The sequence below is a fragment of the Phalacrocorax aristotelis genome, chromosome 23 (assembly GCF_949628215.1).
Source record: "Phalacrocorax aristotelis chromosome 23, bGulAri2.1, whole genome shotgun sequence".
NCBI classification, from domain to species: domain Eukaryota; kingdom Metazoa; phylum Chordata; class Aves; order Suliformes; family Phalacrocoracidae; genus Phalacrocorax; species Phalacrocorax aristotelis.
In genome coordinates, this window is record NC_134298.1 from 782,806 (window position 1) to 799,106 (window position 16,301).

At 53.9% G+C, this 16,301-nt stretch overlaps 3 protein-coding genes across 3 annotated transcripts in view; 2 read left to right on the forward strand and 1 right to left on the reverse strand.

Moving 5' to 3' along the window:
- LOC142068101 (T cell receptor alpha chain MC.7.G5-like) overlaps positions 1-16,301 on the reverse strand; it is a 532,408-nt gene that overhangs the window by 234,074 nt on the left and 282,033 nt on the right. The gene's annotated exons all lie outside the window — the stretch shown is intronic.
- Positions 6,965-7,906, forward strand: LOC142068105 (feather keratin Cos1-1/Cos1-3/Cos2-1-like). Its single transcript, XM_075117349.1, has 2 exons — positions 6,965-7,098; positions 7,467-7,906. Exons 1-2 carry the CDS (start codon positions 7,021-7,023, stop codon positions 7,779-7,781), a joined length of 393 nt encoding a protein of 130 aa, XP_074973450.1. The 5' UTR covers positions 6,965-7,020; the 3' UTR covers positions 7,782-7,906.
- Positions 11,883-12,188, forward strand: LOC142067872 (feather keratin Cos1-1/Cos1-3/Cos2-1-like). Its single transcript, XM_075116868.1, has one exon. The coding sequence runs from the start codon at positions 11,883-11,885 to the stop codon at positions 12,186-12,188; it is 306 nt and encodes a 101-aa protein (XP_074972969.1).

Below are 16,301 nucleotides of genomic sequence, written 5' to 3' on the forward strand. Positions count from 1 at the left end.
GGGGGCTGGTTCCAGACCCCCATGTCTCCCTGAAGGAGATCACAAAGACCACCAGGGAGGTTGTCATGCATTCTTTGTTTCTACCAGTGGGGTAGATGAGACACCTGCTGATATGAGTCTCGAGACAAAAGACACCTGGTTGCTGCTGGGGAGGATGAATGTGCCTGCGGATCTTAACAGTGGTCAAGATGAACAAATCGCGAATATGTAAATGCAATGGCTCGTGTCTGTGCAGCTTGTACCTTACCAGCCAGCAGAGCGCTCCGTGCATGCTTACATCCCTGACAATAACACTGCACCTTCATGTAGAGTGCCATGGGAACATTTAAGACCCTGCCTGCATAAACTGATGTCTGAAATGGACAGGAAACGTTATGTCACGGAGGGCAGAGTTACCTCAAGCCTGAGCACATCAAACTACCACACAGAATACAGCTGTGAGAGCACAGCCCCGTTTCTCATGCCCACCTTCAGCATTTGCTGTGAAGGGGAAATTAAAATGGTAAGTGCTCAGCAATGGTAATTTGTGACCAAGAAATGATCTCTCATGGAGGTCAAGAAGGCCCAACTTCATAAGAGGTTAAAGTGGCTGCAGCAGGAAAGCCAGAGACAGGACTGCCTGTAAGGGGGTGCAGTTTCCCTGGGTGATGAGATAAGAAAGAGCTGCAGCACTGTCTTGTAGCAATCCTGGAGTGTGATGCTTAGTGGCCACCTTTGGGCAGCAGAGCTGGTGCTGGAGGATAGACCCAATGTCAGGCTGAGGCATCCCATGGAACTGCTCACAGGACTGCTGCTGCTGCCAGTGTATGTAAGGAATTGGCTCCTGACACACCTTTGCACACTCCTTGTAGAACTGCTTATGGTCGTAGGAGTCTGTCCAATCTAGTGTTCATTACTTATCTTTTTCAATTATTTAAGCAAAGATGTGTGTTTAATTCACCTTAAGGGGTAACGTAAAACTTGCCCTGCAGCAGCCTGCTGCAAGTCTGGCTTGTCCCAGACACACAGTCCCCTGCTGCCGTGCCAGCTCATCACTACAACACCGCTCCCTGTGTAGGAGCTGCGGATGATCATAGATCGCTCCCCTTGTTATCCTGAAAAGCAGGTTCGTTCAACCCGGTGTGCAAAACGCCAAACGACACACAGGGCGGCGGTATTTTATTCAAGTCACTTTTGTGCAAGGATTGGTGCTAGGTGGTAACCCACAAAGCTAGCACACCGCACCGAGAAACTGCTAGGCATTTATACAGTTAAAAATGTCAATCACAGCTAATATTCACACGCCTCAGCTAATAATGGGTTAATTTCTTTCTCCCTTTGATGTAACAGTACAGCTCACTTTAATGTACTGCACCTGCTCATAGGTTAAGGGACTTACTGGGAGCGGGGGTGGTTCCTGGCCTGTGGGCCTGATTTTCAGTATAATCACAAGGAGAGTTCCCCTGCTGGGCCCTTTGTTTTAGTTCTTATCTACATCCCAATTAGTTGTTCTCCTTGACTACAGAGGTTATCAGCCTGTTCTCAGCATCTTCTGAGGTGGGATGTTTGCTTTGGTCAGTGTCTCAGCTCTCCTCAAGGATATAATCGTAAAACATGTGCTTCTCTATCTCTCAGTTTCTGTCTCCGGCCCTCAACCTCTGTTTTGCCAGGCTCCCATAGTTCCTCGGTATGGCTTTAGCAGGCAGTGCCAAACATTCCATTCTCTTAGGGATTTCACCCTCAGGAGCCTGTAAGGAGATCAGGGGGTTGGAAGCCTTCACTTGTGTGTTGGTCTCTTCACTTATTGGCTGCAAATGTGGAGAAACCTGGAGGATTTGGCAACTGTGGCTGTTCTGTGTGCTTTGCTCTGCCCTTCAGGCACAGCCTTTGCACTTGAACTGGCTGAACACCTGGATGAACCTGATGACTTGACTCAAATCCAGTGTCAGTATTTACTTATTGAAAAGAGCAACAAACCCCAGAAATTCCGGTCAAAGGCCCTCTAGGGGCCCCTGGGTAGGGCTGGTCAGTGCTTAAACTTCCTCCTTAGGAACTGGTCTGCAGGAATTCACTAACACTGAGTGTGAGGGGCTGAGAACAAGCCCCTGGCATCCTGGTTGCCAGCAGGCTCTGCCCTACAGCCACCTTCAGCCATCTCCACAGGCACGGACACCGGCCCCTTTCAGAAAGAGGATCTTGCCCTGCAGAGCTCAGGGTGCAATGGGGAAAGAGCACTGCCAGGAGAGAGCTGAGGGCCCCTTCCGCCAAGCTCAGCCGTGCACAGGCACATCCCCTCCCTCCCCTGGCTTGTGGCACAGCCAAGGAAGCTCCCTGCACCACGGTGTCTTGCACAGCACAGAGGTACAAGGCACTGTCAGAGACCTCGACTTCCTCCAGCTCCAGGAGGCTGTATTTCTCTGTGGTGTTCAGCGATGTGGTGAGGCGGCCGTTTGGCTTGGAGCCTGATCTTGCCTGATACGAGACCAGCTGGGGAGCTTGGCCTTTCCTCTGCTGGTACCACAGCAAGCCATTAAAGTAGGATGTCTGGTATGTGCAGGTTGTTTGGAAGGTGCCTCTCTGCTTTACTGTGACTTGTCCTTCTTGCTGGGTGACGGTGGTCTGCCCCATGGTGCCTGGAAGAAAGGTGAAGGTCAGCAGCTCTGTTGTGGGAAAGGCTATGGGTAGCAACCCAGGAGTGGATGCAAAGCCCTGGTGGAGGAGGTTCCCTGTCCCTTGCCCTGCAGGAAAAACCTGAGGCCTGAGTACAGCCATGTGGAGAGTAGCTTTGGGCAGGAGATCAGAGCTCTCATCCCGGCATGGACCCTGAGGAGAGCTGTGCTGTGTCCCTGCTCCTCCTGCCTGGTCTCTGACTGCCCAGAGGACCAGGGAACTGCCTGTCATGCCTGATCATTGCATGCTTGCACCAGCACCCCTCCAGCAGGTTGAGGGGCCCATGGAGCTAAGATAAAAAGATTCATCCTTCTTCCCCATCGCTCTCACATCTGAGGGCTCCGAGCTCCCTCGGTAGAAAGAGGGATCCCAGGCTGAGTTGACAACCAGGAGAAAACCGGAGGCCATGACAAGCAGCAAAGAGCCACAGCCAGGTGACACATTTAACATCCCTGTGGCAGCTTTGGCAGGATCTGCTAATTTGTGTTGGAATGGGAGAAACCTGAGGCTGCAGAGGCAGGTGGATGAGAAAAAGAGAGGCAGAGAGAGATGGACTGAAGGGGAAAGAAAAGAAGGAGCAGGGGTCTGAGGTATCTTCTCTCTCATCTCTTCTCCTGTCCTTGCCAACAGTAAGACCATCTCAAAACAACTGGTGCAAAACTACAAATGCGAGGTGACATTTCCCAGTCTTTTCCTCTTATTCAAGAGAATTTCCATGCATGGACCTGATAAGGCTGGTGAGAGTTTCCACAAGGAAAGAGGAAGTATTCATTTATGAAAAGGCAGGACTTACCCAGCAGCTGCCCCAGAAAGGCAATCAGGATGAGGTATCGGAGCTGCATGCTGAGACCGACTTGCCTGTTTGTTGAGTGAGAGAGTGTCACAAAGGCACCTCCCAGCCCCGAGATAACAGAGCTGCTGGTAACGACTCTGTTGGGGGAGCAAAGGAAGAAGCGGGGAAGAGAAATGGCCTGGTCTTCCTGTGCCTGAAATGCTCCTTCTGGCTTTGTCCCTCCTCCAGCAGCAACACCTGTGGCTCCCTCAGCCAAGGGCATTCTCAGCACTTCCACAACAGGGGGGCCCTGGCCACTCTGCCCACACGTACAGGAAGATGAGCATTTATGCACTTCTACTGAGAGGAGAAAGAGCTCACATTAAAGAGCTCAACATTAAAACACCCTGGCTGACCTCAGGACCACTTCCCTGGGAGTCTCTCCTTCCTTCACTCTTGTGCCTCTGCTCACAACATGTCCTGGACAATGTCCAGAGAGCTTTTCAGTGCCTCCCAGGATGGACACTGTACACCATCTCTGGGAGTCCTGTGTCATTGCTCCCTCAGTGTCACAGTGAAAAGGGGTTTCCTGGTGTTCAGACAGAGCTTCCTTTAATTCACTTTGTGCCCTGTGCCGCTATTCCTGCCACGGGCATCAGGGAGAAAAGCCTGGCTCTGCCTTCTTCACAGCCTCCTTACAGGTATTTACGTGGAAACTGGAGCCCACAGCAGGTCTGTGCCTGCCAGGAGACAGACTAGAGGACCCTAACAATGTCCGTGGGATGTGAAGTTTAAAGTCCCTGTAGCAGCATTGACAGGATCTCCTAATTTTGAATGGAAAGGAGAAATATGGGACCACAGAGACAGCTGAGATCTCCCACGGTGACAGGAGGTGGCTCACAAGAGAGACTTAGGGAGAAATGGAGCATTATTCTTCATCTGCCTGGGAACAATGCCCCTCCCCCAAGACATAAGAAAGAGGGGATGAACCCTGCTGTGCAGCTGCCAGGGGCTCTTGCTGAAGCTTACCCTCCAAGGGGCTCCTGAGGTGGATCTGTCTTCTTGGACTCCACAGCAGACATAAGACATCTACACCAACATTAGGACTTTGGCATTGCAAATGAGAGGAGAAACAGAGGCGCAGCCCTCAACGTGCAAGCATTCTTGCTGAGCCCAGGGCCACATCCCTGGGAGCCTCTCCTTCCTTCGTGCTTGTGTCTCTTCTCTCACCTTCCCTTACACATTGTCTGGCTTGGCTGTACCTGCTTGTTTATGCATCCAGGTACTTTATTAGTTTAGAATTCATTATGCTTCCCTGCAGCAGCTAACAAGCCTTAATATTCCCAGACGGCATTCGGGGAATCTGAACTAAAGATAGATTTATTCAGTTCCCCAAGGCTATGCTGCAGGTATAGGGACTGAAATTAGCGTTACTTGCCTTGGTGTTTTCTGATTCTATATAATCCAAAGGATTTCCATCACCAAAGCCTCCAAGACTGTCTCCAAATGTGGTCTAAACGTGATTAATAAATACACACAGTATTATGGAAGTTCCTGGGGAGTTTGGGGTTGAAGTTGTCTTTCTTCTGGTGCAAATTCAAGGTCAGTCTCCTTAAAAAAAACCTTTCAGTGTTGGGGCACTGGAGGGGCCTCCTTTACAGGAGACATGACACCATGCGTATCTATCCGCACGTCTCCTTTTGCCACTGGTGGAACGGTCTAAACTCTTTTCCACTCTTAGCGACAACACTCTGTTCCAGTGGCGGCGCGCGGTACCTGTGGGTGACGCGGTACCTGCGCGTTAGAATCCGCGCAGGCACTAACGCTGTGACACCGTCAGCTTCCGCTGCCCCAAGCACGGGGCCGGCGGGCGGAGCGGCAGCGCCCCCTGGCGGGCCCGCCCGGGGCCGTCCCCCCGCCCCCGCCCCACACGCCCGGCCCCGCCCGCGCCGGTTCGTGCCCGGCCGCAGCCCCGGCTCCTCTCCCCGTGTCTCCCACGGCGCAGTAATACACCGCCGCGTCCCTGCGCCGGGGCCGGGCGAGCCGCAGGACGCTGGACCGGCGGTCTGGGGCCACCCACAGCCGCCCCGCGGGGTCCCGCAGCTCTTTGGCCTCTTTAAAAGTGAGCGCGATGAATGCGGGGGCTCGGCCCAGGAGCTGACGGTACCAGGAGATAGAGTCGGAGGTCTTTATGTTGGGGTGTGAGCAGGTGATGTTGATGCCGGTGTCCTCGGTGGTCTCTGCCGACGGCTCCTGCTGCACCTGGGCTCTGCCAGCAGCCACTGCCAAGAAAAGAGAAGGAAAGGACAAGGGTTGTCAAAGATCGCCCAGCTCCGATGGCTCTTTTAGGAGAGAAGCATCAGGAAGAATGGCAGCGAGACAGGACAGGAACAGATCGGGACATGCACCTATGAGCAGAGATGGAGAGCGATCCTGGCGTGGGTGTGTGGTGCGGCAGGAGAAGGCTGGGAGGGAATTTGAAATTCATGCATGCGGATATTAGATAAACGTCAGGGGCATGGATAGATGGATGGAGAGAGGAAGAGCAGGGAGGGTGGGTGTGAGAGTGAAGGACAGAGGGCTACACTCAGGGCAACGGTAGCTGCTGAATGTACAGGGAAATGCAGGCGTACGTGCAGGCAGGCGTTACTGACAGAAATGAAGAAGAAATCAGGAGAATAAAAAGAACAGGGAAGAGGAACGCCGGATGGCAGAGAGGCAGGGATGGGGAAAGACAAGCTCAAGGAGGAGAAGGAAGAGTTGGCGCTGGGCGCCCTGGGGAAGAGCCCGGGCACCGCCCCGGCCCCCACCCACCGCCGCCAGCCCCGCGCACCCAGGAGCACGGCGGCCAGCCCCGCCAGCCCTGCGCCCCGGCACCGCCGCATCCCGCCGCTCCGCCGCCCGCGCCTCGCTGCGCCCCGCCAGCCCCGGCTCTCTGCTCCGGCCGCGCCGCCTCCTCTCCCCCTCCTCTTCTCTCCTCGTCCCCTCCGCCGCCGCCAGCTCCGCCCCGGGGCTGCGCCCTGCGCCGGCGCCGCTCGGGGTCTCGCCCGGCCCCGCAGCGCTCAGTGGCTCTGCACGGGCAGAGGTTTCTCTCCTGGGAAATGGACTCTCCCCGTCCTCCTGGTGAGCAAGGACTCCCCCGCAACAATAACCCCGCACAGCGCCAGGCACGGCCTGGGGGAGCTGCAGGGCCCTGAGCCAGGAGATGGACCAGCTTCCCAGAGCTGCCTCCGAGCTCAGGGGCTGGCAACACCAGCCACTGATTTCCTGTGCATGGCAGTGAGGAGGCTGAGAGCCTGCCTCGGCTGCCTCTCTGCAGTCCCAGCACACTGCCTAGAAGTTGTGTCTAGGCAAAGCGGCTGTGACTTGACTTCTACCAGCACTGCTGCATTCCTGCCCTAGAAATTCTGGGGCCTTTCACCCCAGCACTCACAAGAAGCCTTCAATGGGGAATGGGCATGCTCTATACCTGGCAATGAAAAGGCAGCAGTGTTGGAAATCACAGCACAGCTCATATCATTAGCTGTGACAGTCTGCATTGAAGATGAGCTTGTCAGGAAATTGTTACCTCTGCAAAGGGTGCCTGTGTTCCTGCGGCAATGAAGGGCAGGTATAAAAGCCAGCGCAAGTCCCCGCTCTCTCATCCACTTCTCTTGCCTCCTTCTCCTTGGGAACAGGTGAGTCCTGAGCCCCTTCTTCTCCTCTTCCAAAGTGAAATCTCTCCTTGATGGACACTTGAGCTGCTACTGGCTCTGGCCTGTGCTCAGGCTTTGGAGCATCATGCCATGGGAGAGAGAAGTGGGGAGGAAGCCTGCTAGAGAGAGGCTGGGACATGTCAGAGGGGGCATTGGTTTACAAGTTAGGAGAGGGCATCCGTGGGCAAGGCTGTCATTTGTAGGGGAAGGAATACTGTGTGGTTTCTGGCACCGCTTTCAGGTCCTCGCACAGTAGTACCTTGCCTCTTTTGTGACAGGGAAATAAGCTGCACCTCACCCATCCTTGTGCTCTGCTTCCTCCCTGCCTTGTCTGCCAGGTGCACCTCCAGCCCAGAGACATGTCCTGCTACAGCCAGTGCCTGCCATGCCGGCCCTGCGGCCCGACCCCGCTGGCCAACAGCTGCAATGAGCCCTGTGTCAGGCAGTGCCAGAACTCCACTGTCGTCATTGAGCCCCCGGCTGTGGTGGTGACCCTGCCCGGCCCCATCCTCAGCTCCTTCCCACAGAGCACCGTGGTGGGCTCGTCCACCTCCGCTGCTGTTGGCAGCATCCTGAGCTGTGATGGAGTGCCCATCTCCTCCGGGGGCTTTGACCTCTCCTGCATTACCAGCCGCTACTGTGGCAGAAGGTGCCCTCCCTGCTAAAGATGCTGGGAAAGCCCCAGGGAGACAGCCTGAGGAACTCAGAATATGGTGCTGGGCAGAGAATTGCTCTCCTGGATTGTGTTTTCAGCACATCTCAGCGACCTTGCCTTTGCCTCCCTTTACTTTGTTGGCTTTGGTTCCCCTTGGCAGCAAGGCCCCACAAAGGCCAGCGTGGTGGGGACCATCTGTCTCCTCTCCGTCTATGGGGCAGGCAGAAAGACTTTGTGAAGGGACTTCTCCATGGCCAGCGACCGCACACTCTCGGCTGCCTCTGGGGCTCCCTGCATCGCTGTCCTCCACTCAGAGTGACTTTGCTTCCCTCTCTGGACTCATTAAAGTTGTGCTGCATTTAAGCCTTGCCTCCATGTGGTCCTTCCCTCTGTGGACACTCTCCAAGCTGCCAAAGCAGAGGGGTGTTGTTCTGTGGTGGAAAGGGGTGAGGGCACAAGGACACCCTTGTTCCTTCAGAGAGGATTGGGAGGTTGGGACATGCCGCAGTGGCTCCACTTTTGGGCACCATCCCTTGGTCCTGAGGAAGACATTTCTGGCTGCTTTGCTGCCAGTGACCATCAGGCCTTGCCCTGCTGTGTCTCTGCCCACAAATGCCCAGCAAGGCAGGAGGCCCTGAGGGCTCAGAAGCCCCATGAGCCCCCTGAGGAAGGGCATTTGTCTTGCTATGGCCAGAGCTGTGCTGGGTTGGCAGGAGGTGGGTGTGGGGCTCCCGAAGATGATTGGCTTTGCAGAATGAGAGGAGTGGTAAAGCAGGGAACAGCCTTTAGGATGGCCCACAGCTGCTACTCCACCTTCCTCTCCTCTCCCCCACCGATCATGGGGCCATGCCTGGCAGGCATGAGCATCAGCAGAGGGGAAATTCGCCCATGCCACTGAGTATGTTGAGGCTGGAGAATGGAGGTAAGCCTGTGGGAGCTGAGGGTAGTCAGCACAGAAATGGGGATGGTGAAATGATGTATTTCTGAGGGAGATCAAATTGCTCTGATACGCAGCAGGCAGGAGAATGTGAAGATCAGCAAGGATGAGGGTACCGGGTGCACTTCCCATGAAAGCTGCATGTGAGCCTCAAAGCTCTTGACTGCTTCATTGGTCCCCCCAGAGAGTTTGTTCTGAGGAATTGGCTGCCATTCTGGGGGTAGAGGATATTTTTCCATGTAAATTTCATGCCTTGTGATCAGTGGAAATGTCACCTGGCAGCCACTGAAATCTCATATTGTAATTCCTTCATGTAAAATCAGATGTTGTGACAAAAGCATACGAGCGGAAGAACAGAAATCCCCATGTCAATATCGTCCATCAGGAGGGAATTATGGTCATTGTCATGTTTTTATGTGGGACAGAGTTAGTTTTCTTCACTGTAGCTGGTACAGTGCTGTGCTTGGGACTTAGTGTGAAAATAATGTTGATAACACACTGATGTTTTGGTTGTTGCTGGGTAGTGCTTGTACTAGTCAAGGACTTTTCCAGCTTCCCCTGCTCTGCCGGGTGCACAAGAAGCTGTGAGGGGAGGGGGCACAGCTGAGAGAGCAGATTCAAACTGGCCAAAGGGCTATTCCATATCACGTAACATCATGGCCAGTATGTTATCTGGGAGGGGCTGGCCGTGGGAGGGAGGCAGCCGTTGCGGCTCAGGGACGGGCAGCATCGGTTGGCAGGTGGTGAGTGATTATATTGTTTGTGGTTTTGATTTTTTCCCTTTTTTCCCTTTTCCTTTTTATTATATTATCATTACTGTTGTTATCATAATCATTATTATTATCATTATTGTTTTATTTTAATTATTAAACTGTTCTTACCTCAAACCACAACTTGATTTTTTTTTTTTTTTTTTTTGCTTTTCCTCTTCTGATTCTCTTCCACGTCCCACAAGGGTGCGGGGGACTGAGCGAGCAGCTGCGTGGTGGTTAGTTGCCGGCTGGGGCTGAACCGTGACAGATGTACGAGCAGATAATGCCTTCTGATGGCTGAAAGACAAGGGAATATATGGAGAATTGCAAGGATGATACAGATGAAGAAAACCAACTTGAAAATCAGAGTGCTGCTTTGAATGTTGGGGAAGGGCACCAGAAAGCCAAGGGTCTCAATGAGCATTGTGTCACCTCAGGCCAGGCTCAGCAGAGCCCAGCATCACAGTAGAAATGGTCAGTGTTGTTCCTGGAGCAGAGAAGACACTGCAGCAGCAGCAGAGACACCTGGGAGATGATGACCACAAAACTCGGTAGCCATGCTCACAAGCATAGAAAGAAGCAGAGGATCTTTGTCGTGTAATACAGCTGTTTGGGGATGGCAATGTAGCAGTCGAAGGACATCACTGAGAAGGTCAGAAACTCAGTGGTACTCAGGAATAACCGGGGAAATAACTGTGCCAGGCAGCAGGAAACACAGATGGTTGTCCTACTGACAAGGAGAATCTCCAGTGTTTTGGGGACAATGGTGAGGGTGTTGTGGATCTCCAAGAAGGAGACCTTGCCGAGGAAGAAATACGTCAGGATCCTCAGGGACTGATCACTCCCTGCAGTGAAAAAGATGAGGCCATTCCCATCCGAGTGACGAGATACATGGAAAAGGTAAGGACAAACAGGACCATGTGCCACCTGGGATGAGCTACCAAGTTGATCAGGGGAGTGGAGGATCACCCTTATGAGGAAAGGCTGAGAGGCTTGTGTTTGTTCAGCCTGGAGAAGAGAAGACTGAGGTGGGGTTCTCATCAATACTTATAAATATTGAAAGGGTGGGTGTCGGAACGATGGGACTGGACTCTTTTCAGTAGTGCCCAATGACAGGACAAGGGGCAATGGGCACAAGCTGGAACATGGGAAGTTCCACTTAAATATGAGAAAAAACCTCCTTTCCTGTGAGGGTGATGAGCAGTAGAACAGGCTGCCCAGAGACATGGTGGATCCTCCTTCTCTGGAGACATTCGATACCCCTGCCTGGATGTGCTCCTGTGCCCCCTGCTCTGGGTGTGCTTGCTCAAGAAAGGGGGTTGGACAAGATGATCTCCAGAGGTCCCTGCCAACCCCTAACATTCTGTGATTCTGTGTTCCTGTGATTCTGCATACCCCACTCCCAAAGGCTTTCACAATCACAACAGCCAGGTGGAAAGTCTGATCAAAACACAGCTCTCTCTTACTTTGTTGGAGAGTTCTGACCCAGTGCTGACCACAGGTGATCATCAGAGCAAGTTGGGAGGGGTGAGGGAGGGAGGGAGGGAGGGAGGGAATGAGGGAAAAAGAAAGACATGGCATATCCTCACACGGAAAAGCCCTGGGGTGACCAGCCAAAGATTGCAGGGCTGAGAGCAGCTGGGCCCCTTCTAGTCAATACAGCCACAGGCAACCCCACTAGTGCACCCCAGGCCAGCAGCATTTGCCCGCGCTGCACCCATCCGGCACTTGAGCTGGTTCTTCCACCAGCACTGTGGCATTCCTGCCCCGGAAATCCCGGGGCCTCTCGATCCCAGCACTCAGAAGAAGCCTCCGTGAGGGAAGGGGCATGGCATAAGCCGGGAAATGAAAAGGCAGCTTTGGGAAAACAACCACCCAGACCATGTCATTACCTGGGAGGTTTTCCGTCCATCATGAACACCTTAGAAAATTGGCACTTCCGTAGAAGCTACGTCTGGGCCTGGAGCAGGTCAGGGCCACCATAAAAGGCAGCCCAACTCCTCGCTCTCTCATCCACTTCTCTTGCCTCCTTCTCCTTGGAAAGCAGGTGAGTCTGAAGCCCTTTCCTCAGGTGCTTTTTCTGTGTATGCAGATGTGTGCTCCTCCATCCTATGCTGGGTCGCGGTGCTGCTTGAGATGGGGAAGAACGGTGGTGGTCTGACTCAGAGAGTGTCTGGAACTTGGTAGAGGGGGCTTTTCTTTTAAGAGGCAGGCAGCAGCCTCGTTGGCCCTGGCAACACTTTGCAGTACCATGTCTGCATAAGGCCAAGAAACCCTTTTGCCTCACTGCCCAGTTCCTAACTCCTGGCTCAGCAGGTGCCTTTCACTTTGGTGATGGACTCATGCCAGACTGCTCCTCACATGTACCTGTGCTTTGATTCTTCTCTGGTCTATCTCTCAGGTGCATCTCTGGACCCAAGACATGTCCTGCTATAGCCAGTGCCTGCCATGCCGGCCCTGCGGCCCGACCCCGCTGGCCAACAGCTGCAATGAGCCCTGTGTCAGGCAGTGCCAGAACTCCACTGTCGTCATTGAGCCCCCGGCTGTGGTGGTGACCCTGCCCGGCCCCATCCTCAGCTCCTTCCCACAGAGCACCGTGGTGGGCTCGTCCACCTCCGCTGCTGTTGGCAGCATCCTGAGCTGTGATGGAGTGCCCATCTCCTCCGGGGGCTTTGACCTCTCCTGCATTACCAGCCGCTACTGTGGCAGAAGGTGCCCTCCCTGCTAAAGCCACAGGTGACAGCCTGGACAAGGATTGCCCAGAACCCAAAAGCTCTTGCTAAACTGAGGACAGAGCTCCTGGCCATTGATTTCAGAGAGGCTGAACGTCCAGTGCTCCCACCCAAAAGGAGGGCAGCTGGAGCCCTCTCAAACATGGCCACACTCTAAATCTCCTGCCTTCCACTCCCTCCCATCTTTTTCTTGTCTTCTGAGCTAAAACTCCCAGAGCCCACCTGGGGCATCTGCTGACCCCTCTCCCTCTGTGGGACAGGCAGATGGATGCCCTGCGGAATCTTCACCGTGGGCAATGGGAACAGACTTTCAGCAGCCGCTGGTGCTCTCCCTGCACTGGCAGCATCCTCTAGAATTGAACCCGTTTCCCCTTCAGGGTCATTAAAGTTTTCTGCATCCCAGCCTCTGCCTCCACATAATCCTTTCCTTGGTGGATGTTGTCTCGTGTTGCCAAGGATGGAAGGCATTGCCTTTGTTGGCAGGGGGAGAAGGTGAGGGCACAAGTGGACTCTTCATCCTTCCCAGCAGAATGGAAGGGTGGGACAGATGGCGGTGGGGTCCTTCCAGTCACTGTCTCTTGGAGCTGAGGATGACATACTCAGATCCTCCACGGCCAGTGGAGATCAAGCCTTGCATTCTGGCATCTCTGCTCAGATATGGCCCCTTGGCCTCGGATCATGTCCTGCAGGAGGGAAACTGACCACTGCTATCCCCCAGTGAGGAGGCCAGTGCTGCTGGAGGCTCTGAGAGGTCAGCGGATGACAAGCCTGTAAAGAGGGGAATTCTACCTATACATCCTATACATCCTATACAACCTCCACCTCCCAGACAGTTGCCTTCACAGGGCTGAGGTGACTCCCAGGCTGATGATGAAATCAGCCTGGCCAGGCCACACACCAGGGCCCTCATGCCTCTCACACACCCCCAGATCCCACCACACAGGGTACCCCAAGGGCAGCAGCCAGTGCCCAACCTCCCACTGCTGCTCTGTCATGCCTGGCCTTCCCCCAGCCACGAGGCAGCTTTCCCCAAGGCCAGCCCTTCTCCTGGCAGGGCCTGTTGCCCACCTCTGCCTGGTGGTCTGCTCCCCCACTGAGATCTTGGATCGAGCTGTACAGCCTGCTCCCACTGCAGAAGAAATGAGGCGGGGCTGGGGGAAGGCCGCGAGGTATGGCATGGGGAGGGTTCCAAGGGTGGGCAGAGTGCGCTGGGGACAGCAGGTCCTCCGGATCCCAGCACATGGCCACGCAGCAACTGGAGGGTCCACAGGGTAGTTCTGAGTCTTTTCCAAAATTGTTGTAATCATAGCTAATCCCAGGAAGGATGATTGCCGCATGGCACATAATTTATGTTTTCCATCTTTGAACTCTGACCTCTTGAGGGACACACCCTGGAGCAGGCATTCTAGGAGACAGGCCTGCAGGAAACCCTGAAGAAGCAGCGTGCAGCAGGAAAATGCAGAAAGCAAAGAGGAGCAGCAAGGAAGCACTGCACAAAGAGCCCCAACGTCCTTCATTGCGCATCACCTCGCCAGAGCCTTTGTGCAGAATGACCAGGTAACCCATGGTGGAGTCAAGGGAACCTGAGGCACTTTCACCACTTCCTCCATCCTCTCAGGCCACTGACAGGGGACCCTCCTGCAAGATCATGGCCTGCAGATCTCTGGCTGCACTGAGGAAATAGTGCTGAGGGTCCTTTCCCTTGAGTTCAGCCTTGCACAGACACACCCCCTCCCCTCCCTCCCCTGGCTTGTTGCACAGCCAAGGAAGCTCCCTGCACCACCGTGTCACGCACAGCACAGATGGACAAGGCACTGTCAGAGACCTCAACTTCCTCCAGCCACAGAAGGCTGTATTTCCCCGTGGTGTTCAGCGATGTGGTGAGACGGCCACTGTGCTTGGAGCCAGCTACTGCCTCATACGAGATATTCTGTGGGGCTTGGCCGTTCCTCTGCTGGTACAAGGGCAGAGCATCAAAACTGGAGACTTAGTAGGTGGGGATTGTTTGGAAGGTGTCTCTCTGCTTTACCATTCCTTAGGTGGAGGGTATAAAGGGGATAGGCCTGTGCCTGGTGACCAACCGCTCTGACACATCCTCCTGTGAAACATCTTGGGAGTCTCTCCTTCCCTGATGCCTGCGTCTTCTCTCTCTCCATCCTCAAGCCTTGGCTGGGGTGGCCTCTCCTGGCTCCTGCACGGTGTCTAGCCCCAAGCTCCTGTCAGCACACCCCAAGGCTGCAGCTCTCACAAACACAATGGTCAATGCACCCAAACCCTCCAGACGCCAACTGCCCCACTCAGCACCCCCAGCACAATGGCCTTTCTCCCTTTATCTCCAAAAGCTATCTCAGGAACAAACAAAGGAAGTTTCCTGCCACACTGCCCATCCCATCTCATAAAACGGCTTCTGAAACGCTTGTTGTGGGGAAAAACCCACACTCAAACCCAAGCAAGCCGTCCTTCCACTTGGCCATAACCCTTCCACTCTCAGTTTCCTCAGAACCAGTGGAATCTGCATTTGTCCTCTCCTTACTCCTAGCCTTTAAGAAACAAACCTGCCACACTACTTTTACTCTTTGCATAGCATAGTGTAGGTTGGACAAGACCTCTGCAAATCACCCATTCCAAGTCCCGCCTCAGAGCTGGTCTCATTAGATGAGGCTGGTCAGGGCTGTCTCTGTCAAGTCTTGAAATTTTCCAAGGCCGGAGCCTGCACAACATCTGTGGACAGTGCATTCCAGTACTTGACAATTTTCAGGGTCAAAAAAATATTTAAAATAAAGGGAGCTTCTAATATCTAAATGGTATTTCCCAGGTTCCAAATTGTGCCTGTTGCCTCTCGTCCTACCACTGTGCACCTTTGGGAAGAGCCTGGCTCCATCTTTTCCTCACCCTCACAGCACATAACTGTAGACACCCATAAGGTCTGCCTTGAGCCTTGTTCTCCTGTCTCAGTGTGTCATGTCCTCAAGCTCCCCTGACTGCCTTGGGGGCTTCTGCTGGAATCTCTCCCACGAGCCCCACTTCCTATAAGCTACCAAAGTCTGATCCACGTACCTGAACAGTCTGATATTGCAGGCTCCAGGTTCAGGCAGTTCCTAGATGCAATGCAAGAAAGGGTTTTTTTTCCTTCCCTGTGCTAATTTCACCAGGGAATCAATCACAGGAGCACTCACGTCTCCTGTCAAGAGCCTTTCCCTCCAGCAACTACCATCCGTGGATACTGAGGGAAGCAGAGGAGCAATTCAGGCAGGTAGGCTACTTCTGCTGAGTATCCACTCCTGTGTCCCAAGTGCCTGGGCTTGGACTTGGCTGAAAAAGTCACACCCATATATGTCCCAAGAGCTTTCCTCACTGGCAGAGAGGCTGGGGAGGCACAGACACAGCCTAACCACAACACACCGCATGTTGTTGCCCTCTGCTTTGCAGACAGGCTCCATCCAACCCTTCAAGAACCCAAATGGACAACCCCTAGCTGCTAGTGCTGCCCTGGGCTTCAGGACACCACCACTGAGGTGCTGTCTGGAAACCCCTCCAAGGAAAGCCTGGAGAAGGGATCCCTTGCCAGTTCAAGACAGGGACCTCTGCCACTGCAGACACCAGGTTTCCCTCTCTGCTTCTGAAGCCCAAGAACATGGACTTTGAACAGCTGAGTGAGCTGCTCGAGCCATGCAGGCTTCCTGGGAACCAGCTGGACAAAGAACTGTCCAGTCAGGGGATGGCTCTCGTCTTTAGCAGACCTCAGCCCTTCAAGCCCTTGGGCAGCCCTGCACTTCTCCTTCTGACTACCTCTGAGACATGGTCTTGGCAAACATGTCTCTACAAGGCGTACCCAAGCTTTCACCCTGTCTCTGGGACAAAATAAGTAATACACAACGCATCACCAGGGATGGGCTGGAGCTTGCAAGGCTTGCAAAGTGGAGAACGCCCGGAGCTGCAGCAATGGGGATGGTCTCTAGCTTTGATTTTTGTCTCTCATACATGGACTTTGGAGGTGAACGGGCTGAATTTCAAAAAAGGCCCTGCAGCTTGGACCCCAATGCACCTTCTCTCCTCCTGTAGTGAAATCACAATCAATTGAACAGCTTTTGTCGAACCCACAAAGGCCC

Coding starts and splice junctions, on each gene's coding strand:
- LOC142068105 (XM_075117349.1), top strand. CDS start 7,021: ATGAAGGGCAGGTATAAAAGCCAGCGCAAGTCCCCGCTCTCTCATCCA. Junction 7,099..7,466: donor CTCCTTCTCCTTGGGAACAG/GTGAGTCCTGAG, acceptor GTGCACCTCCAG/CCCAGAGACATGTCCTGCTA.
- LOC142067872 (XM_075116868.1), top strand. CDS start 11,883: ATGTCCTGCTATAGCCAGTGCCTGCCATGCCGGCCCTGCGGCCCGACC.